We start from the raw sequence: 25,224 nt of genomic DNA on the forward strand, positions 1-25,224 counted from the left end.
ATGCAGAAGGTCCCAGGTTCAAACCCCCAGCGTGTCCAATGAGGGCTGAGGCTGCCTGAGACTCCAGAGAGCTGTTGCCAGAAAGTGCAGACAATGTTGAGCTAGAGGGAGCAATGGTCTGACTCGGTAAAGGAAGCTTCCTAGGTTCCTGACCAGGCAAGGAAGCTTCCTTTACTGCGAGTGCATCTTCCAAGAAGGCACAAAAGGTGTGACATGGCCCCTGAACAAAAAACGTTCACTGGGGGGAATTGTGTGGGATCTTGTGAACATGAAGGCAATGTTGGTTTCAAAACAGGCAGGAGGGCACAGGGAAAGAAAGTGACTTTGCTTTTTGTGCTGCAGAATGGAAGGGTGCCAAATGGAAATGTCTTAAAGTCAGAAGTATAGTTCAGTATTTTAAAAGCAGGGGATGGAACTGCACCACAGTATAGTTAAGTGTGCGCTTAACAATTCCATGGTCAAAGTCAGCAAAACCTAACAGGCTTCCTGCTTCAAAAACTAACGCCTGGTGTTAACAAAGGATGACTGCGAGTAATTCCCTTAGGCACTAGTGAGGCGTACTTGGAATTATTAAACATATAAAATCTGTTCCCATTGAATGTTATCTAAATACAGTGGTATATTGTGTTATGGTTATGGAAACTTTGGGTTATGGCCATGGCAAACCCAGAAGTGCGCAGAAGCACTCTGTGGCGCCATGCACATGCGCAGAAGCAGTCCTCCAGTTACGAAATTTTTGGGATACAGCCGGGCCTCTGGAAAGGATCCTGTTCATAATCGGAGGTACCACTGTATTTAACTTTGCTTACCATACTAAGCACATGTCATTCTTAAGGAGACTAACTTCAAGAAAATGTAACAAACTGGCACCAGGGGAAATATTTAATGTAAGATGGGATTGTCTGTCAGATCCCTTACACTGAGAACTACAATTTCCAAGAGTTGCCATGTATGCAATACTAATCTCTACAACCCCTCTATCCTCTATTATTGTCCATGCCGGGTTGCTCAACCATTGCTAGTGTCCTTTCTTTTAACAGATCAAGATGATAAGGTGACAGCAAAAACTGCAAGGTTTTTAGCAGGGGCAGTTAGAATAAGATCTATTATTTGATTATTAATGCAAACCCCCAAAATGTATTTTCTATAGTTAAGTTTTTACCTCTATATTCAGTAAGTACATTTCATTTCATTTCAGGCTGCTGAATTATCTCCCTACCTTACCCACTTAAAAAAAAACAAATGAACTGCATATCTTTAGGGACTGTGATAAAACACTGGGGTCAATTCTCAAAGTGCAGGGACAAGCAAGCCTGGATCTTCTACAGCCAAGACCGCTTTGCATATTGGGCAGGTACAAGAGACACTGGGATTTTTATTGGTTTCCAAAATCTGACTGTGGTATTGAAAGTTTAAGTATATGAAATATTTCCACCAGCTTCCAATTCATTACACTTTTATTTCCAAGAGGGGCAACACTAATTAATTCGAGTTCATGACCGATGCATCTCCATGAAGCTCTTCATGAATGTTGCTAACTTCTGAACGTCTTCTCTTGTCACAGCATTATACAAAGAAGCACGGATTCCTCCCACAGATCTGAAAGAGTAAGGGGAAATGCAAGGAAACAGTACATTTGGAGGGTCCCCCCGTTTCACCAGTACACTATATTCTTTTTGTAGTCCAGAACATTCATTTATATCAAGGGGAAAGTAACCTCTTTCAGCCCAAAGGTTGCATTCCTTTCTGGGCAAGCTTTTTTGGGGAAAGATGCCAGTGGTGAGCAAGGCCAGAGGCAAAAGTGGGCGGAGCCTCCAAAGTACATTCTACCTCTGTACAGCAGGCTAGTCTGTATACACACCCCACTCTGTCCTCCACTACGCAAGCAAGAGGTATTATCAGAGTACAAGGGAACATTCTGGCAAGGCAAAAGCACTCAATGAAGTTGTGAATCAGGGCCAGTGAGGAACATGACCTGGAAAGGTGGTGTGGCAGCTAAAGACCGAATGCGGTGTGGTAAGAGTCCTGAGGGGCAGATAGAGAGACCTGGATGTTGGGGTGAATGATTGAGAGCCATTCATTTCCAGAAACAGAAAGAAGATTCAAGAAGCAGTTTTCACTGATTGTTTAGTCTACCAAAGCAGATACTGACTGTGGGAACTTATTTCTGGAAATGCGCAGTTCCTACAGGAGACTCAGAGAGCTGGTTTTAACCAGCCTTGCTTTTTCTTCTCTTACTGGCAACATGTAGAGCCCAAAGACTCTTGTTTGGACTTTAAGCATAGCTTTGTTCTACCCAGATGCAGTAAATGCTGCATATTGCAACCTGCTCAAGTAAATATCTTACTTCACTGATTTCTTTTATTGCTTCCATGAGTATTTTATTGCCTCTTATGTGCAACCAACCCTCAATGTGCTTCCAGGAAAGGAGCTGTGCTGTTTTTTCTGCTGGTTTAAAGGCTGGCACATGCTGAAGTGAGGGGACGCAGGTTGCACTATGGTCTAAACCACTGAGCCTCTTGGGCTCTGTCCCAGCTCCTGCCAACCTAGCAGTTCAAAAGCATACCAGTGCAAGTAGATAAATAGGTACTGCTGCGGCAGGAAGGTAAAGGGCATTTCTGTGCGCTCTGGCACTTGTCATGGTCCTCTGTGCGCCAGTAGCGGTTTAGTCCTGCTGGCCACATGACCTGGAAAGCTGTCTGTGGACAAACGCCGGCTCCCTCGGCCTGAAAAGCGAGATGAGCACCGCACCTCATAGTCACCTTTGACTGGACTTAACCATCCAAGGTCCTTTACCTTTTACAAGTGGAAGTGTTGCTAGACCACTGGATTTATGAGCCGGAGATCATAAAACCTTTAACACTTGAGGGCCACATTTGGTATCCAGGCCTAGAGGTTTCCCACCCTCAATTTATACCAACCTGGTGCTTCCATATGCTGCTGGACCGTAATTCCCACCATTTTTGTCCACTGGCCACATTGCAAGCTGGCTGATGGGAGTAACATGTGGAGGACACCAGGATGGGGAAGGCTGGGGTGTGCTAACAAGAGGCATGCGCATCTTGTTGAGAATAATGGATCGTTTCTAAAGACAGCAATGCTTTAGCCACCGATGCTTTAGATGCATACAAACTGAAAAGAAGTCTCTTCAGACTGTTTTTCCAAGAGTGCATGAACAGAAGAACTGTGAGTTTGAGCTTGCATGAGGGCAGCAATAATTAGACCAGAGTGACAGATTTATTTGCAAGCTTCACAAGACAGGGGTGGGGAGATACAACTCCAACAGTGGACTAAAAGGAATGATCAAGATACTCTATTTACTCAGGACTGTGAAAGAATAGAACTTCATTTATGTAATAATTAGGGCTGAGCTGGAAGGAAGCTAAATTTTCAGAAACATTTATATTGGCATTTGGGCTTTTCTGCAGAACAAAATGGAAGAGTCTATGGACTGTAATAGCTTGCTGGATCAGGCCCATGGCCCATCAGGTCCAGCATACTGTTCTCACAATGGTCAACCAGATGCTTGTGGGAAACCAGGAAGCAGAACATGAGCATGATAGCCAAATCCAGGTGACCACATAGCAACGTATTACATGATTCCTGGCTGGTAGGCATCACTAAAAGGCAAAGAAGCCAAGGGCCCTCATTCAGAGGTAAAGCACATGTTTCGCATGCAGCAGGTTCCAGGTTCAATCCCCTGTGTCTCCAGGTGGGGCTGGGGAAGTCTTCCATCTGAAACCCTGGACTAGATTGGTAGATGGCCAATGGCCTTAATAGGGTGCTGAAGCAGTAGCAGATTGGGGAAATGGTGACAGTACTTACCAAATATTTACTATAAATACCATACACAAATAAGGCATTTCTGCTCATGGACTCTTAATTCATATACAATTTGGGCATCCAGACTCTAAACTGAAACTTAAATAAAAATTGGTTTGGTTATCACACGGCTTTTCAGTTTTTAGAAACTGAAAAATATCTATAAAATTGTGCAGTCACACATAAAAGGGACAACACTGAAACACAGCTAAGGTTCAGCACTAATACAACCTGTATTTTTTCACAGTTCTGAGAAACGACAATACCTCTCATTTGTGTGTGTTCAATTCCTACTGCTCTTTCCGTCACATTGTAACTCATCCTCAGCCAAAGCTTCTCCACAGACTTCTCTCTTACCTATGCCCTTTCAGGGACAGCATGTTGTTTTCTGTAGCTTGATCAAGGAATTTCTTTTCCAGGGCCTCATCGCCCTTAATACTGCCAATCCGGAAAGGAACATTCATTCTGCTCCTGCTCTTCTTCTCCACAGGACACCTGAAAATTTCACGTAAATATGATTACTGCCATATTTTGGCTTGTTATCAGATCAGTACATATTAATGAACTAAACTGTAGGTGGTATTCAACTAAGTTTTACTGAGAATAGACCTATTGAAATTAATGGGCCTAACATAGCCGTGTTCATTCATTTTTGCATGTCTACTCTGAGTAAAACTTAATTGACTACCATCCTATGTTTCTAAGTGACGTAATCTTTGGTCAGCCACAGAAATCAGTTCTACTTGCAAACTCTAAAGGGCTACCTGAAAGATAATTACATGGAAATTACACAGGGAGGTGTCAGATGACCTCATCCCTATATGTTGAAAGAATGCATGGAGGCGTCTGCAAAGGCTAGCCATGCCCCTACCGTGGGCAACACCCTGGACACTTGGAAGGTGTTCATTTGGCATGTGAGAAGACTATGTGTCTACGTGTGTGAAGATCTTCAACACACCTGCCAAAGATGCTTGAATCACGTGTGTGTGTGTGTGTGTGTGTGTGTGTGTGTTTGTCTGAACAACTTTTAAATAAGCACCAAGGGGAAATAATACATGAAGCCGGCAGGTCACCATTCAAAGTTAAACTGCTTTGCTGTTTTCTACAAACAAGTGGCATATAAAATTTTATGAAATAAACATTTTTTTAAGCACAAGAAATGTGCTTTTCCACTACAGGCTCCTCTAAGCTGGGAAAGCCAATGAAGCTTTTGTTTTTCCCAGATGTTCAAAAAGGCAGCAACACTGCGCAGGAGAGCAAATGGGAAGAGGCAAGGCTGAAGGAGTCTTTTGTTTGACTGGAAGGAGAACGTGCTGCGAATCATTTTATATTACACTTGTCTTTTACCTAATTCTCATCAAATCCAGAAGAAATTCAACAAAAGATTTGCAGCTACAATTACTGTACCAAGAAGCCACATGAAAGCCTGCAGTTGGCTCAACTGATGCAGCACAATCTCAACCACAAGAACTCTGAAGCCCATGTGATATTATTATTATTTAGTTTATATATCACTGAATGCCCAAATAGGCTTCTAAGCCGTCTACATGCATAAAAACCAGCTGCCACAATTTGATAGCAAAGCACTGCTATCTATTCACACTTGAAAAGGAGAATGGATATTACCCTTAAATAATTTAGGCCACTTCGGGTTGTGGTTGAAAGGAGTCAACAACCAGGAACTGTACATTAAAAAAAAAAATACAAAGAAGCTAAAACTTTGCCTGAGTGATTTGAAATTTACTTCCAGATTTTAGCATGGCCAGCTATCTGCAGTAAACCTCAGGCATGATTCAGCTACCACACACATCAGTTTTTGAACTTACAATTTCACTGTTTCACACCAACATAGCGCAGAGACACGCAATGCAAACAAACTGTAGCAAGTTTGCATGATGAAATAAGATTCTTGGTGCACTGAAAAGCTGTTCAAATTTTGCTCTGTCCAGTGAGGCACTTTGTTGCTTTGGTGGCATTTCACAGGTAAACGGCCTCCAGTCAAAAAGCACGGCACAAAATACAGGCAGTATGTACTGATAAGATGCATACAGTACAGCTCAATTCCATCATAATAATGGCCACCACTTTTGTTGTGCATTCCTAAACAGCTGACCGGCTACAGGCAAAAACCGTATTAGCTGCCATGGGGGGAAATAAGGTTCTCCTGGCTATAATCTCACTTAAATGGAACTAACAAGCTAGAAGTTATGAAATGGGTAGGATAAAGGTAAACACATTACAGATAATGTACCATTCATATTTCTAGCATTGAATAGTCTTCTTGCAATACGCCTACACGCAGAAGCTGCCACTCCTGGGAGAAAGCAAAGGCTACAAGCTTTTTCACTGAAATGCTAGCATGTGCTTGTGTGAAAGACTTGCTAAAGTCCTATACAGTGGTGCCCCGCTAGACGAATGCCTCGCTAGACGAAAAACTCGCTAGACGAACGGCATTCGCTAGCGGAAGGCTGCCCCGCAAGACGGAAATGTCAATGGGGCTGCCTCGCAAGACGATATTTTTTTTTTAGTGAAAAACCGCTACTTGTATTGGTGCTTCGCTAGACGAAAAAATCGCTCTACGAAGACACTCGTAGAACGAATTATTTTCGTCTAGCAGGGCACCACTGTATAGACAAAGTCCTCTGAGATAGCCCTGTTCAGTAACAATGGTCAAAGTCAGGACAACTTACACGTAGAATCCACTGGATCCATCAATAATATCATAAATCATTTGTGACTTCATTTGGCTAAGCTTATCCATAGCTGCAGCTCCGCCATTGTTTCTTACCCAATTCAGGACCAAGCCTGTGATATAGATACTGGAATCAAAAGAGAGGAGGCACCAATTATTTGCAATGCTATGTTCATGTCTCAATAACAAAAACAGCAAGTTTTGCTTACATGGTATAGAAGAGAAGTACAAGAGTGTGTGTTGGGGGACAGGGAGAGACAGAGTCATCTGTCCCCAATGCATAATCTCACAGATGCACCCAGTACCTCATCTAAATTGGTATGCCCCATGAAGACCAGAAGTGTGTCATGCCAAGGTGTCAGCAGGCATCCTGTTTCAAATGGCACAAGCAAGCAAGCCAAATCACATGCAAAAAGGCAAAGCATCATTTTACGGCAAGTGAAACCTGTCAGCCAAAGCAAGAGAACTTCCTATATAATGCTTTTTATTCTGGTTACAATCTTGCTGCCGGTTAACAGTTCTCTGGGGACACAATACCATAGAGACAATTGGAGGCTGCAGATATAATGCTAGGGCAAAACTGAAAAGTCCCATTGTTTCTTCATCTGTATAGGCCCTGTCATGACTGCTGAAATTATGGTCAAACCAACAAGAGATCTAGTTGTGAAATACTGGTCAAATTAAAGGATCTTGGCTCAAGTGGCAGAGAAGCCATTCAAACTTGCGAAAGATATTGCTGGAATTGGCCTCCTGTTGATACGACATTTTCATCAAACCTATTTCCTATTTAAAATTACTTAAACCTTTTCACATTGAGCTGTTCTTTTTGCAATAGCCAGTAAGGCAATACTGTCCTGCTGCTTTCATGTAGCCATTGACAAACTTTTCCAAAGACAAATACTGAATGAAAATCATATTTCAAAGCATTGTCTGCGATTTTAGCTACAAAGAGAGAATTCTGCTTGATCACAGGTATTTCCCATGGATGTCACTTTGCATACTAAACTGCTTGTAAAAAGCTAAAAGTCATAATCCTGGACATACTTACTATAGCTACTATTAATATTAAGCATTCAAACACTGCTCAAGACTGTTAAAAGTACATTACAGTGTTGTTTGTAAGGATTGCCATTTGGAATGCAGGAAGATGAATACCATTGTCTTCATATTACAGGTGGGAGCTGAGGGATAATGTTGACCCAAGACTACCTTGTAAATTCAAGGCAGGGATTCCCAACTCATAACTCATATTTTCAGCTAACTAGGAAGTTGCTCCTATTGAACCAAGCTGGATTATTGTTAAATCAACAGTGTGTTCATTGTAAGCAAATTGTTGTTGTTGTTTAGTCGTTTAGTTGTGTCCAACTCTTCGTGACCCCATGGACCAGAGCACGCCAGGCATGCCTGTCTTCCACTGCCTCCTGCAGTTTGGTCCGACTCAGGTTGGTAGCTTTGAGAACACTGTCCAACCATCTCGTCCTCTGTCGTTCCCTTCTCCTTGTGCCCTCCATCCTTCCCAACATCAGGGTCTTTTCCAGGGAGTCTTCTCTTCTCATGAGGTGGCCAAAGTACTGGAGCCTCAGCTTCAGGATCTGTCCTTCCAGTGAGCACTCAGGGCTGATTTCTTTAAGAATAGATAGGTTTGATCTTCTTGCAGTCCATGGGACTCTCAAGAGTCTCCTCCAGCACCATAATTCAAAAGCATCAATTCTTCGGCGATCAGCCTTCTTTATGGTCCAGCTCTCACTTCCATACATCACTACTAGGAAAACCATAGCTTTAACTATACGGACCTTAGTCGGCAAGGTGATGTCTCTGCTTTTTAAGATGCTGTCTAGGTTCGTCATTGCTTTCCTCCCAAGAAGCAGGCGTCTTTTAATTTCGTGACTGCTGTCACCATCTGCAGTGATCATGGAATCCAAGAAAGTAAAATCTCTCACTGCCTCCATTTCTTCCCCTTCTATTTGCCAGGAGATGATGGGACCAGTGGCCATGGTCTTAGTTTTTTTTTATGTTGAGCTTCAGACCATATTTTGCACTCTCCTCTTTCACCCTCATTAAAAGGTTCTTTAATTCCTCCTCACTTTCTGCCATCGAGGTTGTGTCATCAGCATATCTGAGGTTGTTGATATTTCTTCCAGCAATCTTAATTCCGGCTTGGCATTCATCCAGTCCAGCCTTTCGCATAATGAATTCTGCATATACGTTAAATAAGCAGGGAGACAATATACAGCCTTGTCGTACTCCTTTCCCAATTTTTAACCAATCTGTTGTTCCAATCCATATCTAGTTCTAACTGTTGCTTCTTGTCCCACACAGAGATTTCTAAGGAGACGGATGAGGTGATCAGGCACTCCCATTTCTTTAAGAACTTGCCATAGTTTGCTGTGGTCGACACAGTCAAATGCTTTTGCGTAGTCAATGAAGCAGAAGTAGATGTTTTTCTGGAACTCTCTAGCTTTCTCCATAATCCAGTGCATGTTCACAATTTGGTCTCTGGTTCCTCTGCCCCTTCAAAATCCAGTTTGCACTTTTGGGAGTTCTTGGTCCACATACTGCTTAAGCCTGCCTTGTAGAATTTTAAGCATAATCTTGCTAGTGTGTGAAATGAGCGCAATTGTGCTGTAGTTGGAGCATTCTTTGGCACTGCCCTTCTTTGGGATTGGGATGTAGACTGATCTTCTCCAATCCTCTGGCCACTGCTGAGTTTTCCAAACTTGCTGGCATATTGAGTGTAGCACCTTAAAAGTATCATCTTTTAATATTTTAAATAGTTCATCTGGAATATCATCACTTCCACTGGCCTTGTTATTAGCCTGAGCCAACTGTATCTCACAGTGCTCACCCAAGTCATCTGATCTTTTACTGTCCCCGTGTGCAGAAAAGCCTCATTCACCCTACTCAGCTGGCATGCAGGAGTGGCCTTCTAAGCTGCCTGCCTTCTCCGGGGACCTTCTGGTTGGTCACTACTTTGGAAGCAGGATCGTGGGCATTTGCCTTTTATTTGTAAAGCTGCCATTATGCCAGTGCCTGGATTTGGTCCCAGAATCACACAAATCTGTATTGTCACAGGTACATGCCCCATTTCCAGCACATTACACAAAAGCCATGAGCATTAAGGAAGCAGAGAATGCCCAGAAATCAGTGTTCCAATGTGGAGCGTGAATTATGTTGAAACTGGTATGGGGTCTCTAATCCACCTTCCAGACAAAAGGACAGACTTTGATGCCACAACACAAATGAACGCAAGGCTTTGGCAGACAATAAGCCTAAAATATAAAACATTCCTGTTCATTAGCCATTTTGTTCCACTTCCACATCACTCTTTCTCTCTACATTTGCACACCTGTTGCAAAAGTGTCCCACACTCGGAGAATTCCTGTAAGAGCTAGTTTGGTACCGGTTCATTATATCCTGTACTGGATTTCACATAAGCCTTTATGATCCACTCACTAAATAAGTGGGGGCAGGGGGCGTAATAGAATGACCCACTTTAAAAGCCACAAAGCAAGCTTCCATGCCATCCCCGAAGCAGGTTTAGTCATAGATTTGAATATCAGGGAAATCCTTGTAGCTAGGAAATGCAATTTCTCCCCAGGGGGTGGGAAGCACTGTTAATCTTCATGCAGCAGATTAACGTCAGGAAGCCAGGACTCCTTTTGGCAAGAGGTTAAAACGATCCGTATTGGACTAATTTAATTCAGCGCTTCCCTACAGCAGCTCATGGACATTCCGGTCAGGTCCCCAGCCAACTAACGGCTGCACAGAGAAGAAAGAGAAACAGTCAGAATTACCGGAAAAAAGGAAAAGAGAGTTTGGTCAATCTCTTGCAAGACACATGTTGTTTTTCAAGAAGCAAACTCGAGGCAGATACATCCTTCCAACTTGCAGGTTACAAATTTTACAGCACTGTAAATATGGAATGTTATACAAAATGGGTAACTAGTTTACAAATATATAAGAAAAAATGAAGTTTAAAAGTTTGCAATTGTCTGCTCTATGTCCCTACTACAGTATACAATTATTATGCAAGCTACTGATAATTTAGCAGTTATGGCTTCAAGGAGAATTCCATTTTTCTTAATTCCATTTTTCTTAATTATTTTCCATGCATGTAAACCTTTCACTCCATACGCAGGTTACTAGAATAATGTAATGGGGAGGGACTTAAACTAGGCACCAAAAATGACCAAGAGATGCAAAACTCACCACTGGTCAAATAAGGTACTTTATCAACAATGATGCATTCTTCCCTTTCACCACACCCCATTTTGTCTCCGCAGAGAAGCTTTTCTTGGTTTTTCTATTTAGCCAGACAAAAACAGCCAATCATGTTGTATGGCATAGCCATATTTCCAAATTTTAGAATCCTTGCAATGTTTGTGTTGTGCTTCTCAGGGAGAGGGAAATTGTGCTTTTCTGATGGGGTTGTAAACCCCCCTGAAAATGTTTAAAGGGCAATATAAAATTATTTGAAATAAATAAAGTTAAAATACTCCATACATTCCAGAACACTGCCAACACTCACTATCAAATAAGTAACTTTTGGCATGTGTGAATAAAATCTGTATGAAACTTCTAGTAATGGAAAAGGGCTTGAGGAGAGGGGGGCGGCACCAGCCTACTCTACGTGGTAGACCCGTGTTGTGGCACAATTGAAGACTAAGAGATCTGTTTGAACCCCTGCATCTGATATGGTTATTCTCCACCTTGCAAGGTAACATTCCTAACATTTTTCTATTGGTACATCCTATGAAGTTGAAACAGACTTTTAGAAATGGGGATTTAAATGCCTGGGGGGAAATGAAATGCCTGTTTTACACTCCTAACCCATTACAGAAAGAAGTTGTAAGAACTGCTTGCATAACCAAAATTTTCCATTCACATAATTCATGTGCTCACAATAGAATTGAAGAATATTTTGTTCAGTAGTCACACAATTACATACACTCATCTCTTGAGTAACTATTAACTCCTAATTACCCTACTAACAAAAGCACAACTCCACTGCTGTCAGCAATGCAGAAACACACAGAGTAACCCTTTATTCAGTTTTGCCTTGTTTGCATCTAGAACTGCTAATTAAATTCCATTTAGTAACCATGATGCCTAGATGACAATTAAAATGGAAAAGGCATGGTTGTTGGTTGGGATTTTGGTCTGGGGAAATAATCACCTGAGCCAGTTCAGCCTGAAACAGGTAAGTCAAGAGATGCATGTAGGCAGTGGAAGGGACTGAAACTATGGGCAGAGAATTTTTCGGCTCAATTCAGACCATGATCAGAAGCAGACCTGCCATTGCCATGGCCATCTTTGCAGTTTTCGCACAGTGTCGCAATGTGACACTACATCAGGGACACAACAAAGAATTAGCCAGTACTGCTGTGTAAGCCTACCTGCCAGCAGAATAGGAAGTCCAAAGAAAGCATTATGTCAAGGGTATGTTCAAGTCTGTAGTCAAGTCCTGCTGAGGACCAATTCAGGAAAAGCAGGAACTCCGCTAAAATTTATACCACCCTGACATATTATTTGACTGGGAGAATTTGGTTATGTCACTGAGACAGGACAACAATACCTTTTCAATGCCACAGTATGTAAAAAAGCCTAACACAGCTTCTACAATGCAAAGCTGAACTATATAATAAAAACAATCCAAAGCAACAGCTAACATTTATTTTCTGGAGTAGCTTTATTTTCTGGAATAGCTTGGGGCAGAACCTTCTCCCCCTCATCCAGTGCATAGCAGTCAACCTTCCTTTTTCTTGCATTGGGAAACAGCCATAGCTGTCAACCTTCCTTTTTTGCAGTGGGAAATGGCGCTGGAATAAGGGAATTTCCCGCCAAAAAGGGAAAGTTGACAGCTATGATCCAGTGGGTTTGGAAAGCCACCTGTCCAATAGCCTGACATCACAATGACATTAGATAACCTGTTTTTGCATAGCACTGTATACCAAATCAGCAGCGATCAGCTGATCACTGGGGTTTGCAAAATGCCATGCATGGCACTATGCAATCATCAGCTGCCTATCAGAGTTTGCAAAGCACTGTGCTCCATTTGCAGATGCCTGCAAACTTCCACTTGGCCCAGTCATGTCTTTATCTAGTATAGGGCAGGTGGGCATGGCCTCGTCAAAATGGCCTTGGGGGCCAAATGGAGAGGCCTGGTGGGCCTAACTTAGCCCACAGACTGGAGGGTTCCTAACCTCTGCTCTGCATAGTAAACTTCCGAGTAATTAGCAAAATGAAAGATATTGTACTGTGGCAAAATTACCTGAAGCACGGAGGAGTGTTGTATAGTGAGCTGTTCTCCACTTGCACTTTGTAGTCCAACACTGTTGGGCACTCTTTGAGTGCAAAGCCAATCAAGTCCTCACGTACTATAACCACCGTAACTCCAGCGCAGCCTGCATTCTTCTGGGCACCAGCAAAGATTACACCAAACTTGACATTGGAAGTGGGGAGGAGAAAAGAAAGGGGAAATGGATATTAAATCCATGTACTCATTTGTACATTACAGTCGTACCTCGGCTCCCAAACACCTTGCGAGTCAAACATTTTGGCTCCCAAATGATTGAAACCCAGGAGTGACCGTTCTGGTTTTCGAACACTCTTTTGGAAGCCGAACATCTGACGGGGCTTCCGCAGTTTCCAATTGGCCGCAGGAAGCTCCTGCAGCCAATCGGAAGCTGTGCTTTGGAAGTCAAACGTTTCAGAAGTTGAACAGACTTCCAGAATGGATTCTGTTTGACTTCCAAGATATGATGACTGTATAAGCAGAACACATACTGGTGTATGTTCCTATACACATAAATTAAGGAAAAGATCACTGCTGTGAAACATTAACAAGCTAAAATCACTTAACAATGCATATACAGAAAGTGAAATACACTCAGGAGGTCCTTCTGAAGTGATAACTTGCAATGAGAACCTAAATATGTTTTACTGAGAGCAAACCTATTCAAATTAATGGATTTAATTTAGTCATGCTCATTGAATAAGTGAGTAAAAGCATTACACGAATCAGCTTGAGCAAACCAAGGTTTCAGATATTAGGTTACACCGTGCAAAGGAACAAACTGCCCTTTTGGAATTTTACCTTAGACACATCCACCGGCCTGGAGAGGAAATTGGATGACATATCACACACTAAAACTGTCTTTCCAACATCAGGTACAAAGTCAAACTCCACACCATGAACCGTCTCATTTGCACAATAGTAGACATAAGAGGCATCGGGGTTAAGGTTCCAAGTGCTTGGATCAGGAATTTCTGAAGCAGGTAAGACAACAGACAGAGAAACAATGGAAATATTTCCCAACTAGTAGATTCAGAAGTCTGATGAAATACAATTTTCCTTTAAATATTGAACTTCCCCAACCTGGCACTAGGGCTGGGCGATATCTGGTTTTCAACCTCCCCATGGTGGCGGAGGGTGTGCCAAACTTTCCCCACAACAGCAGAGGGCCTTGACAAGGCTCCCTGTGGCGGTGGAGGGCCTTAAAATTTAAGGAAGTAGTAAATTTAATAAAAAAATTAAATAAACTTCCATTTAATATATTGAATATATTTTCAAATAATTTAAGAGTAGTTTAAGTGATTTACTAGTCAAGTTGCATCTCAGAGGCCTAAGTGGAATCTGAGCATTCCCCCCACCCTTCTGAGTAATACCCCTCCCCACCCTCTCACTATATATAAGGGTCTGGTGACTTCTGTTTCAGTGTATCTGAAGAAGTGTGCATGCACATGAAAGCTCATACCAATGACAAACTTAGTTGGTCTCTAAGGTGCTACTGGAAGGAATATTTTTATTTTGTGTTCAACTAAACATGCTTCTACTTTCCTGGGAGTAAGCCTCATTGAATTCAGTAGGGCTTGCTTGCGAGTAGACGCACATTTACTTGCACTGCATACCGAAAAACATCCTCCCCATCATTCTCACAAGCAAGATGAGCGCCGCACACCAATCGCCTTTGACTGGACATAACAGCCCAGGGGTCTTTTTCCTTTATCTAATGTTTGCAGTCTCAATCTGCTCTGAAAGGGGGGGGGGACCCTAATTTATGCACTGCACAGCAGACACACAATATCATCATGCATCTGGTTGAATGGGTAGAACAAGATGTGTTTCATAGATACAGCAAGTTGCCCTATTCTTTTTCATCATGGGTACTTCCAGGCCAGCACTCTTGTCAAATTGCATTTCTGCTTTGATCCTCACTCTCCCTCTACTGATTTTCCCATGCTCCTAAACTTGTGTTTTCCTTTTTCTCCCATGCACAATTTTACCCATGCATGGTCCAATAACTTGATGTAATGCGCCCACAGAAGGGGGGGGGAGTGCCAAGATGGGAGTGTAACAGCCAGATTTAGCCTCTCCTAAAAGCAATGTGCAGCAGCGTTTACCGTAGTTTTTCATGAAGGGGTGCACAGGTACCAACAGTGCAAATTCGGTAGTTCTTGAAAAGACCATTAAGAAAGATGGTCAAGGTCAAGGGCTAGGAAGCAGCAGCGAAAGCTTCCCACCCAGGCCAAATCATAAGAATGGCTGCATTTCAGTAATGAGATAACCAGTTTTCATACTTCGGGACCCATTTTTCTTTAGGGTTGTAGTAAATTCTAGTGTACACTAGAAATACACACACACACAAGCACAGTTTGTGTTTACAAATAACAGAAACAGTAATCAGGAAAGAAAACGCACATACAACAGTTTAGCTTCCACAAACGTTTAAGTTTCCAAGTTTACTTACTTGTGTAACTAGAGAGTTTAGGATGAACAAGGTTCACTTTGGCATATTTCTCCGCTTCCTTGGCTGCTTTTGCTGACCAAGCTCCTGTAACCACATAATCAGCACACCTGGCTTCTTTTAGCCCAATAAGATTAAGTGGGACACCACTGAATTGTCCGGATCCACCTCCTTGGAGAAAAATCACTTTGTAGTTATCTGGTATTTTTCTGTGCAAAGAAGTATCGGGAAAATGAAACAATACTATCAGTTCAGGATTCAAAATATTTGACAGTTGTTGTTCTCCAAATTAGATCCCTGGTGAAAATATCAGTTCTAGATCAATGAAACTTTTTTGTTAAAATGATGTTTTGCATTATTTGTAAACAGGTACTATCCAGTATTTCAGCTGATACAAAGTATTTCAGTATAACTGTCTGTCAGACTAATAAGCATTAGCTATATAATAGTCTACATATTTCAGCTTCCAAAGAAAATAAGAAAAACGTTTTTAAGTTGTTAAGTTCCGGAAGCTCTATAAATGCTGGTACTGGACCAATCGCATTAAAACAACATGAAGAAGAAAGCCTTGTGCTGTGGTTGGATGACTGATGACAATGCAAAATTAGGCTACAGATAATCAACTAGGCGTGCGCTTGGTGATGCTGAACAAATTTTAGCAGAGTGAGGAATCTTACAATGCTGTTCCAGAATGAACTGCGGAAGTCAAAATGTATAGCCAGTCCAGATACATGAAAAAAGTACCTAATCTCTTTGCACATTTCTTGTTTGGAGTCTGTGAAGCATCACTCTAAGCCTGCTCCCAGATACACTAGGCAGAATTCTAGGCTGCCCTGTGGATCTCGGACACTTCACATGCTCCAGTCTTCAAGCATGGACAGCCATTGGCAAAACACCACAAAGGAAGGCCTACTCTTGACTTCTTCAGAGCAAGCTTGAGCAAATATTCCATATCTGCATCTAACCCATGGTACTGTGCTACAGTTGCAAGTATTGCATGTATTTTGCACTTGCCAATACAACATTAGAAGCAATAACTGAATCTGCTGGCAACCTTTTAAGAACAAATCATTCTAAGAACAGGAGCACAAAGTGTTTGGTCTTGTGTCCGTATCAATTAAAAAGACACTTTGATGAACTTACTGTAAATAAATTACACATGGAGTGGGAACTGTACTACAGTTACTATGTCTTCAGATTAAAGGCTTCTTAGAATGTGAATAAAAATGATCACTTACAAGATTTCACGCAAGCACTTTTCAGCTGCTTTGACAATTTTGGAAAAATCAGATGATCTGTGGCTCATTTCTGCAACAAAATAGATATATCAGAAATGACACAATACAAACAATATCACTAAAATAAATTTGGCTTTACAAAATTGCCATCTTTTAATTCACCTTTATTCAATGGAGACAGAAGGTCAGTGGGTGCAGGAACTGTGTGCAAAGGTCCGCTTCCTCCACTGAAATGAATGGAGCACTCTTTTCAGGCAGCACAGCTACATACATCAGAGCTCCAAAAACTGGCTCGGTGGGGCATAGATAAAAGGCTCTTGTGGCTTATGACTAAATTACATGAAGGGACAGCCGCTAGGGTGAGATTAACACCTGAGGGTGATCTCACAAACTCTGTACCAATAAATAAGGGGGTATGACAAGGGTGCATTCTTGCCCCCTACCTCTTTAACCTCTTTATTAGTGACATGAGAACACCCCTAGCTGAGGCCCAAACCACCATTCATGCACCCAGGCTTGCAGACTATCGCTGCCCCTTATTATTGTACGCTGACGATGCGGTGATCCTCTCATATTCGAGAAATTGGTTTGAGGAGGGCCCTTAAGATTTTTGCATTATATTGCCAAACAAATTTACTTACTATTAACCATTCCGAATCTAAGGTCTTAATTTTTTCCAGGAGTCGTAAACTGTATAAGTGGGAACTCGAGGGGAAGCCAATTGAACAAGTGTTTAAATTTCAATATTTAGGAATTTACTTCCAGTATAATATTGGATGGAAAGCGCATATCACATATCTACAAAATAAGGCTAAAGCCCTTATCTACGCACTGTTACGCTTCTTCTTTACTGAGGGGGCTATGCATGTTCCATCTGCCTTAAAGGTTTATAGTGCAAAAGTGGTTGCAACTATGGCCTATGCGGTCCCTTTATGGGGCGCCTTTGTAAACCTCACGCCTCTGGTGACATTGCAAAACCTTTACTCAGACGCCTTTTGAAATTACCCTCCTGTGTAAGCAACTCTTCCATTCACTAAGAACTTAAGATCCCCTCCTTAGAGATTCTGATGTGGAGACATGCCTTTAATTATTGGCTGTCCCTTTGGCATAAATTACCAAATTACCATCTTATTCAGTGCCTTTGGAGAGATGGAATTCACCAGCCCATGGGCAACAAAATCCATTCCAAACTGTTGTCTTATGGAATCTCTCCTTCTGATATACTAAATTTAGATCTAATTGCAGCTAAAAAGGTCATCAAACAAATATTGGAGGAGGTTGATTTGCAACAAAATCTTACTACAGGTGGAGGTACGTGTTCTCCGATAAATCTGGGCATTACATCTATGCCCCAGATACCTCGATATCTGTCTACCTTATCAGTTGCGTCACACAGATTCGCATTTGTTAGAGCAAATTTAATGTGTTCCCCTCAAATGTTCTGAGCAATAGATTTTCTAATGGTAAAACCTCTGTTTTATGCGCATGTGATAACAAATCAATAGAATCCCTTTACCATATCTTGTTAAATTGCCCTTTATACGTTGTTCCCCGATCAAGGATTCTGAGTTCAATCATTCTGGAAATTGTTGCTAAACCACCTGAATTGCATCTATCTTATCTACTCCAGGACATTGACTCTTACAGAACATTCCAGGTTGCCAGATTCCTGATTTCAGTTCTTTCATATAAAAGACTTCATGGAATGCTTCACGACTATTAAAAATCTAGTAAATTCTATGTTCCATCTTTATCTTTAAGGCCATAATATGGTACATCTAGAGCTTGTACGTAATGCGAAGGAGATTATGTGTTGAAATATTTTAGTTGATATTTTAGAATGTAAAATGCCGTTTTTATTTATTGATTTGTTTTACCTTGTGGACTTATAGCCGAATAGAGTATTATCTATCTATCATCAGAGCTCCTACACCCTTGAGGAAACTACTAGACCAGGGTGACAGCTTCTGTTTCAGTACCATGGGGGGTAGAAACTGCAAAGGTAGCTGGATCCTCAGTTCACTTCACTGGACAAGTGAAAGGGAAATAGCAAGAGCTGCTGTTGCATAGCTGTAGCTGGAGTGTTGCAAGTGGCTCAGGAAGACCAAAGTTTAAAGTCCTGCTCAGCCACGAAGTTCATTGAGTGACTTTGAACCAACTGCAGTTTCTCAAGCTTAACCTTCTACATTGTGCAATCTTGAGAAGAAAATGAACACCCCTGGCCCCTTCAGACATCTGCTTTCCAGAGCTCATTGGTGCAAGGGTGGGATAAAAGTGGGAGAGATATTTCCAGAAAGGATCATTCTCAATCTGGGAATGCCTAGATTTAAATGTGTAGCTCTTCCTTGTTGTGTTCATTATAAAATACAATTAAAAGCTCCAAATGCTAAAAAGACATCAAGAATAAGTAGGAGTGCCTTACCAAGAACACTAATGCCAAGGCCATTATAATCCACCAACTCTTTCTGGGCTTCTAACAATACCTACAAAAGAAATCAATTCGGTATCATTGTGGACATTTCAATGCCAAATCTCACAAATCCTAGTTACTATATAGAATCATTCGTAAGTGTGTGTGTTGTCCAAGCATGGGCAGACATAATTATACCAGGTTGTTTTCTATCACCTAATCCTTTTTTGTTTGTTTTTCCTCTTGCTATTGTAGAACTGGAGATAACAAAGACAAATCCTGAGACTTTCTGCACACTCAGCATCCACCTTCTACTTTTGAGCTATGCTTTCTGAGCTTGTATATTTCTTATAAAGAGGAATCCTTATAAAGACTTTAAAAAAGACAGATTCAACAGGATCGGATTGTGTGTAGTGTCACCCATGGTCATTTCAATATGGCTAAAGTTTTAGCAGCCAATCACAGATTTTCCAGTGTTTCAGGTACACTGTCCTACACTGGGAATGAGTTATTAACAAAACACCTCGCATCCAGAGCCATTCTCTCTTTGCACCGATGTGAAAGACTGCTGGAATAGATGACCTAATTTATCATTTTCATGCACAGCATTTTGGACAGATCAGATCTGGCATTATTAACACTGGGCATCATTTTTCCCCAGTAAACTACTGAAAAATAAAGGCATTTTTCAATATCCATTGATATACGTGTGTTTAGGCACAAGTTTTATTAAACATAAAAGTTCCTTTCTAGCTGATTAATCAGATTCAGCACAACAATAAGACACTAATGCACAACCCTTTGATTATAAAAGGCATCAAGCTCATCTTATTAGGGATGGGGAATCTGGTTCTCTAGCTGTTGTTGGACTACAGCTTCCATCTTCCATGGCCCTATGGGCTGGGGCTTATGGGGGTTGGAATCATACAACATCTGGAGGGCCACAAGGTTCACATCCCTATCAGAATATTATGTATGAAGATTAATTCAAAGGAAAATGTTTGCTGTAGACTTCTAAAGCAGTCTTTTAGAAAGTAGCAACAACTTCACAGCTTCCCGTGGGTGTAGCCAGGATTTACGGTATGTTGGGGGGTAGGCTTTATGTTGGGGGGGGGGAGAACCTCAGTTAGTTAAATATTTTTGATTTACTTGATTAGGACAGTACAGCTTCCCCCCACCCCCACCCCCGCTATGCCCATGCAGCTTCCCAGGTCCAAAAGAGAACAATGCACAACAGTGCTTTAAACTACAGTAACTAAAGCACTTAAGAATGCAATTCTTATGGAAAGCCGGATTGGGGGGGAATTATATCGGAGAAGGAGCCAAACTTCTCCCATATGTGATTGGATCAAGACAGATGCTGATGTAACTTTCAGAGCGGATGAGTTTACAGTCAGCATATTACTATCATATGTTGCATAAAATTTATTTCTCCAGTCGCCTGACAGTAAACTAGGATATCTGCAAATGTTTTTCTGCCCTACATGTTCACAAAGCATTTATTCAGCAGTGGTAAACAAAGGGTTGCTTTAATTCCAGCCCCACGCACAAACAGAAGGGGTAAGCATTTTTATTCCATGAGCTCTGATATTGGTAGCTTTTTCAACTGGAAAAACCAAACAGCTGTTGGAGCAAGGAAGGAGGGAATTTGGGTAGTTTTTCCACAGCAGCTGGGACACACATCCACAGAAGGCCATATGTCCTTTTAAAGAGAGAGACAAAATGCCCTTTGCACTCTTCCAATAAAAGGCTTTGGGAGTTAAAAAGAGGAGGGGGAATACCCTGCAATGCAGGCATTCATTTTGCCAGATGTTCTGGGACAGCCTTGAAAAAGCCATTTCCCCTCCTTTACTATTTATACCTGAAAGAACAAGGCGTTAGCAATTGCTCTTTAGACACCAGCACAGCAAGAAGAGAAATGAAGATAGGAAGAGGCGAGCTAGTGCTAACTTGCCAGCTAATTAGCGTACTTGGCAAAGATGCAGTACAGCGCTTGTTTGAAGCCCCAGCCTTTCTCGCCCTTTGCTCCACTTTAACCACGAATGCAAAATCCCTCCTTTGTTACAACTTGCTAACACCCGTCTCGAGAAAGCTCTCCGACGGGAAGAATACGGGAATGTCCTCTGCATTTAAAGCAAACACTTGCAAATTGCCCCTTAGAGACACCGCTTCCACAGCCCCGTTCAACGGACTATAATAGCTGTTGATCTTGTCACATAATAGCGTAGAGAGGACGGGAACACAAGCACACACCTTTTGCAATATCTCTTAGCATTGTGAAGAGTTGACTTAGGGAGTCTCTTCCCTGATCAACGACCCGCAGCTCCTACTGCGAAGATAACTCCCGTCCCGAGGGCACCAAAAAGCGCACACCCCCAACGCAGTTATCTGAAGGGCAGCCTTAAGTTGAGTGGGGGGCTTACTTACAACTTACAGCGCAAGCCTACTCGGAAGCAAGCCTCGCCTACTTCCATGGTTGCGTGAATACAGGATTGCAGCCACGGCGACACTGGCTTCAAATTCTACACACTCGCGCGTCTTGCCTGCAGGATTTAGCCAGGCGCTCTCTGCGGAATCAACCTCCCCCGCGAAGCACGTACCGGCAGCGGCAGCTTCGCAGGTCCCGCGCCGAAGTTGGCCACATGCTTCTGGGCGTCCATGGTCGCAAGCGATGCTTCCTCCGCGTCCCTCCCGGCTTTGTGGGGCTGCACCGGGAGCCGCGTCTCCGGATATTCCGAAGCATAGCGACCTTGAGCGTCCCTGCTTTCCGATTGGCTCCTTGTGCCTAGGTATGGTAATTACCACGCTCCGATTGGCCAGCGGCTTCCGTCTGGCCAAGCCATTGGCCGGATGGGCGCAGGAGAGAGGAGATGCAAGGCAGGAGGCAGATTGCAACATTCGACGGGCTCCGGCAGCTGGAGCGGCTCGTCGAGGCAGCGGCAACCTTGCACCCGCGACGCCACCGCCGACGCCGCCACTCCCCCTTGGCAGCGGAGCCGAAAGAGCTGCGGGCGCCTGTTCTCTTTCAGAGGACGACGAACTCTGTTCTGGGCACCTTGCCTGCCCCCGCCTGCACCATCAGAGCAATTAGGATCTCTTGTTTGAAACCAGACCCCCCCCCCCCCCCGCACTGAAAAGGATCGGGCTACAAATGCATATTGGAATGCGCTGGCTCCTTCCTAATGGACAGTGGAATACACTGTTTGAATTTTCAAGTGGTCACTGAATGGGGTGCATTTAAAACAGGAATGTGGCACCTAGGACCCACTAGACAGATTTTCCTAAACTACTGCAACTGTTTATTTCGTGAAATGTATACACCGCTGGTTGTAAAGGAGGGGAGAAACCTCAAAGCGGTGGCTGGTACTGGCAGGAGTTGGATTCCATCCATGGGCGTACCCGGGGGGGGCAGATGCCCCCCACCCCTAGAAGCAAGCTGCCCCCCCCCCAGAAGCAAAAATGATCGGCGTCTGTCGCTGGGCGAGAGGAGCCGCAGATCGCTGGCTCCAGGCCCGTCTCAGCCAAAGAAGCGCGAGATGGCTGCCCGGGGCTCCGCGCTCCTTACCGGCGGCTCTTTGGCTCTGTTGGGATACTTGCCGCGGTCGCACGAGTGCCTTAAAGCCGCCTCCCAGCAAGACGGGGCGGCCCGGAGGGCGGAGACTCAGGGCCGGACCTCCCCTCCGCCCCGCCCATACCTTTTCCGTGCTGAAATGTCACAACCTGAACGACCATGGCTCCGCCCCCCCTTATTTTGTTCATGAGTATGCCCCTAGAGCAGGGGTGTCAAACTCAAATTCATCGGGGGCCGCATCAGCAGTTTGGTCACCCTCAAAGGGCCGGTTTTATCTGTAGGACTATGTGTCCACTCCGTGCACTACTTCAATCATTTTAACTCGGGGTGAAAGGAGAGCATGGTGGCACTGGTGTAAATCATGGCCCTTCTGATAGGACTAGCATACACAAACCCATTAATTAGTAAACAAGCACCATGCCTACTGAATAGTCACCATGTGAGAAGACCCAGGCACAAAGCAATCTGTTACATGCAGGAGGGAAGCTGAAGGGCATTTTCATAAGTGATGCTATACAAGCCTTTTTAAACTACTTCTGAAACCGAATGTGAGACACAAGCTTTAAATCGGATGTGCTTGTGGCTTTCCAAGGTGACACAGGTTTCACACTGCAAAAAATGGTCTCAGTTGAGTGTGAACCAGCAGAATTGGGGGTGCAAGGGAACCCACGTGTGTGTGTGTGTGTGTGTGTTATTGGTTTGCTTTATTATGTATGTTGTGCTTTTTCATGTCGTGAACTATCCTGAGATCCAAGGGCAGCAAACAAATTTAACAAATAACAATAACAACCATAACAACCCCAAACTTTTTCCTCAGGGCAAACCCCGTCGACGCCCAGTAAACTCGCTCCCCATGCAACATGCATAGCTGTCAACTTTTCCCTTTTTTAAAGGGAAATTCCCTTATTCCGAATAGGATTCCTCGCAAGAAAAAGCTATGAACATGTGCACCATGCAGTGGTGTTGGGTGAGGGCAGGGCCGCCAGCGGTCTACCTCCCAAGGTTGTTGTGTTGAAGTTGAAGCAGCAGCAGCAAAAGCGCGCCATGGTGGGTGGACGAAAGAAAGAAGAGAGAGAGAAAAAGAAAGAAAGAAGGAGAGGAGAGAAGAGGAAAGGAAGGAAGGAAGGCAGCTTCTTGGATCCATCCGGTCTTCAGCTCCATCTCCCCGGCCCTCACTCACCTCGTCGCCCCACTTGAGCACGTCCTTGTGCCTCTCGCCCACCACCCAGTAGATGTGCAGGAACTGGAGGATGCCGTGTTTGTGCACGTGCTCCGCGTGGCGCTGTGTCTTCTCCCAGCTCAGCGGGGAGCCCTGCGACAGGAGCCCCATGCCCCCCCCCCCGAGGGAGCGGCGCAAGGGCGCGCGGGGAAAGGGAGGAGAGCCGGCCGGCAACGCCAAGGAGAAAAGCTACCTCCAGGTGGTGGCGGTGGCGGCAGGAAAGAGGAGCAGGAAGGAGAAGGATCCTCCGCCGGTGGCGAAACAGGAGGAGGAGATCGGTGCCAGCTGCTACTTCTCTCTTCCTCCCCGGTGCGGCGCCTCTTTCCTCCGCGAGGCTCCCAGAGGGGAAGCGCCTGTGCCGGCTGCAGACGGAACAAGAGAGGCCAGCTGCGTGGCTGTGTGTATGTGTGTAGATGCAGGGAGGGGGTGGTGCTGGTGACCGTCCCGGCAGCAGTGGGGCACGTGATCAGGGGGAAGGGGAAGGAGGTTGCTCTGGGTGCGCGCGCCTGTGCGTGTGTGTTTGCGTGCGTGCGTGCAGTGAGCGTGCGCGCCCTCCCTCCCCGGTGCGGGCGGGAGGGCGCCGGGAGGGAGGGAGGCGCACGCGGGCCACATGACGAGGTCTGGCGGGCCAGATTAGGCCCCCGGGCCTTGTGTTTGACACCCGTGCCCTAGAGGAAGGGCATACAATATTCCAGGAAGGTTTGAGGGCGGAGGGGCATATTCAGGGTGGGATTGAGGGAGGGAGGAAGGTGGCATATTCTGAGAATGTATGAGGGAGGGAGGGCATATTGAAGGAGGGATTAAGGGAGGGAGGGGGCATATTCTGGAAACCTTTGAGGGAGGGAGGGCATATTGAGGGAGGGATTAAGGGAGGGAGGGGGCATATTCTGGGAACGTTTGAGGGAGGGAGGGCATATTGAGGGAGGGATTAAGGGAGGGAGGGGGCATATTCTGGAAACCTTTGAGGGACGGAGGGCATATTGAGGGAGGGATTAAGGGAGGGAGGGGGCATATTCTGGGAACGTTTGAGGGAGGGAGGGCATATTGAGGGAGGGATTAAGGGAGGGAGGGGGCATATTCTGGGAACGTTTGAGGGAGGGAGGGCATATTGAGGGAGGGAGGGGGCATATTCTGGGAACGTTTGAGGGAGGGAGGGCATATTCCAGGAACGTTTCAGTGGCGGAGGGGACATATTGAGGGAGGGATTAAGGGAGGGAGGGGGCATATTCTGGGAACGTTTGAGGGAGGGAGGGCATATTGAGGCAGGGATTAAGGGAGGGAGGGGGCATATTCTGGGAACGTTTGAGGGAGGGAGGGAATATTGAGGGAGGGATTAAGGGAGGGAAGGGCATATTCTGGGAACGTTGGAGGGAGGGAGGGCATATTACAGGAACGTTTCAGTGGCAAGGGGACCTATTGAGGGAGGGATTAAGGGAGGGAGGGGGCATATTCTGGGAACGTTTGAGGGAGGGAGGGCATAATGAGGGAGGGATTAAGGGAGGGAGGGGCATATTCTGGGAACGTT

At 44.2% G+C, this 25,224-nt stretch overlaps 1 protein-coding gene across 1 annotated transcript; it reads right to left on the reverse strand.

Annotated features, from left to right (window-relative positions):
* Positions 1–1,357: 1,357 nt before the first annotated feature.
* Positions 1,358–21,637, reverse strand: PSAT1 (phosphoserine aminotransferase 1). Its single transcript, XM_033164070.1, has 9 exons — positions 21,510–21,637; positions 18,922–18,982; positions 16,500–16,569; positions 15,265–15,470; positions 13,611–13,783; positions 12,786–12,955; positions 6,513–6,641; positions 4,180–4,317; positions 1,358–1,599 (listed from the first exon to the last, which is right to left on the reverse strand). Exons 1-9 carry the CDS (start codon positions 21,567–21,569, stop codon positions 1,494–1,496), a joined length of 1,113 nt encoding a protein of 370 aa, XP_033019961.1. The 5' UTR covers positions 21,570–21,637; the 3' UTR covers positions 1,358–1,493.
* Positions 21,638–25,224: the final 3,587 nt, after the last annotated feature.

This window comes from Lacerta agilis, chromosome 11, assembly GCF_009819535.1.
Source record: "Lacerta agilis isolate rLacAgi1 chromosome 11, rLacAgi1.pri, whole genome shotgun sequence".
Taxonomy (NCBI): Eukaryota; Metazoa; Chordata; class Lepidosauria; order Squamata; family Lacertidae; genus Lacerta; species Lacerta agilis.

Bases quoted from the DNA above. Each gene is read 5' to 3' on its own strand.
- PSAT1 (XM_033164070.1), bottom strand. From the start codon at position 21,569: ATGGACGCCCAGAAGCATGTGGCCAACTTCGGCGCGGGACCTGCGAAG. The intron at 12,956-13,610 runs GTAAAATTCCAA...TCCAATGTCAAG, and splicing joins GGCCGGTGGATGTGTCTAAG to TTTGGTGTAATCTTTGCTGG. The intron at 4,318-6,512 runs GTAAGTTGTCCT...TGAAATTTTCAG, and splicing joins GGATCCAGTGGATTCTACGT to GTGTCCTGTGGAGAAGAAGA.